The following is a 1,663-nucleotide window of genomic DNA, read 5'->3' on the forward strand; positions in this document are numbered from 1 at the left end:
GTTCATGGGCTAAAGTTGAAACTGTTTTTCCGAAATAAATTGCGTACATATCTGGGATGCGTACTTAAACGGATGCGTACTTAATCGGGAGGCTACTGTACAGATGTTTTGTGAACTGTGTGTGGGTAACATTGACTTTATATCTTGCATAGTTTATATCCCTTATATTTGTTATATTAGAATTAGAGGCACTGACCAGTTTAGGGAAGGTTTGAGGCCTATTGGTCATAATAAATGTCACTTCAACTTTTCCTCCTCGTTCGCGTAAATCAACGTCTCGCTGGAAGTGAGCAACATGCGGGGATGTGTGTTACTCGATTTAAGTCTTCCTAAGTGAGAGCGTGTATACGGACGGGCGGTTCCCATTAATAAGGGTTGAGATCCCACGCAGGATCGGCTTTTGTGTCCCTCGCAAAGAAAGGTCGAGTCCCAATCGACACAGGGTCGCCTACTAGAGAAAAAAAAATTCTCTCGTACCTTTTCGCAGTCGAAGTAAAGGAATCCAGCCCCCAAGGAAACGGCTTTCATCAAGTGGGTGGACCCATTATTCAGTTTGTTGGCTGTCAAGATCTAAATATTGTGAGGCCTTAAAGTCATGATAGATTCAAAAGTGTACGACGTGAGACTGGCAATAACAATTATGAGCATCGGAGATGCCAATGCGGATACGATATCCATGCGTGCTGGGATGGAAAAACGTCGAAGGATTATACTGCCCTTGTTGAATTTAAAACTTTAAGTGCTTGAAACGCCCCTTGAAAAAAGACCTGGATTCGAGACATGATCGCATCAAGGTATGGCGTAGCTGGCACACCATAAAACACGAATCACCTGGAAGCCAGAAACATCAGGTTCCACGCCCTCTTCATCAATTGGAGCTTAAGCGGGTCATGAACCTAGCTCTTCTAGAAAGTAGACAAGCTTTGCGCTACAGAAGTTGCAATAGATGTGGTGACTAACATGGAATGTTCGAATTAATTGCCGCAATGACATTGATAAATTCCTTGAGCTAAGCCCAAACGGCCAGCATAGTAGCGAGATACGGTCTCCAGAGTGTAACTCCGACAAGACATATAAGTACATCTGTAGACTAGTATTCTTGTTGGTATATTAAAATTCCTAGAGATGATTGTCTTTTGAGCCTACAGGATTTAATCCTGTGGCAAAAATTCACATTTGCTTGATCGCGCGGTCCCCCCAGACATAATTCTGTGAAGAGGTTCGAATAAAAATTGCAAGTACAAAAGTTTGACTCTGACTCAATAAAGAGCAACCCTCATGTCGAATTGTAGCGGCACTGCTGAGTCGGGACTGATGTGTTTGCGGCAAGAATGCAGCAGCTATAAATACCTGTGGTATTTCTGGGTCATTCAACTCTTCCTGCATTACATTTGTATAAAAACTCATTATCCGGAAAATCTATTCTAGATATATCTGCAAATAGTTGCAAGACACTTTAGCCATAAGTTACCGGACGGCACAGCTGATTACGCTGAGTCACGGATAAGTCCGTTGTTGAGGAAACTCGCAGAGCACTGAATGTGAAGAGTTAAACGGCAATCTTTAAGGACCCCAAGGATTCTATTTTAATCAATTGAAGGTAGTATATTACGACGTGGTGTCAAGTGACCCATTTTCCCCTTGCCCAGGATCGGGGGGGGGG

The 1,663-nt window shown here is 43.1% G+C and overlaps 1 protein-coding gene across 1 annotated transcript; it reads right to left on the reverse strand.

Moving 5' to 3' along the window:
* Nucleotides 1-1,170: 1,170 nt before the first annotated feature.
* On the reverse strand, nt 1,171-1,464 carry PHALS_09555 (uncharacterized protein; the record flags this gene model as incomplete). Its single annotated transcript, XM_024724137.1, has 2 exons — nt 1,171-1,380; nt 1,456-1,464. The coding sequence occupies 2 exons, from the start codon at nt 1,462-1,464 to the stop codon at nt 1,171-1,173; spliced, it is 219 nt and encodes a 72-aa protein (XP_024571803.1).
* Between the last annotated feature and the right edge of the window lie 199 nt (nt 1,465-1,663).

The sequence above is a fragment of the Plasmopara halstedii genome (assembly GCF_900000015.1).
Source record: "Plasmopara halstedii genome assembly, contig: Scaffold_42, whole genome shotgun sequence".
NCBI classification, from domain to species: domain Eukaryota; phylum Oomycota; class Peronosporomycetes; order Peronosporales; family Peronosporaceae; genus Plasmopara; species Plasmopara halstedii.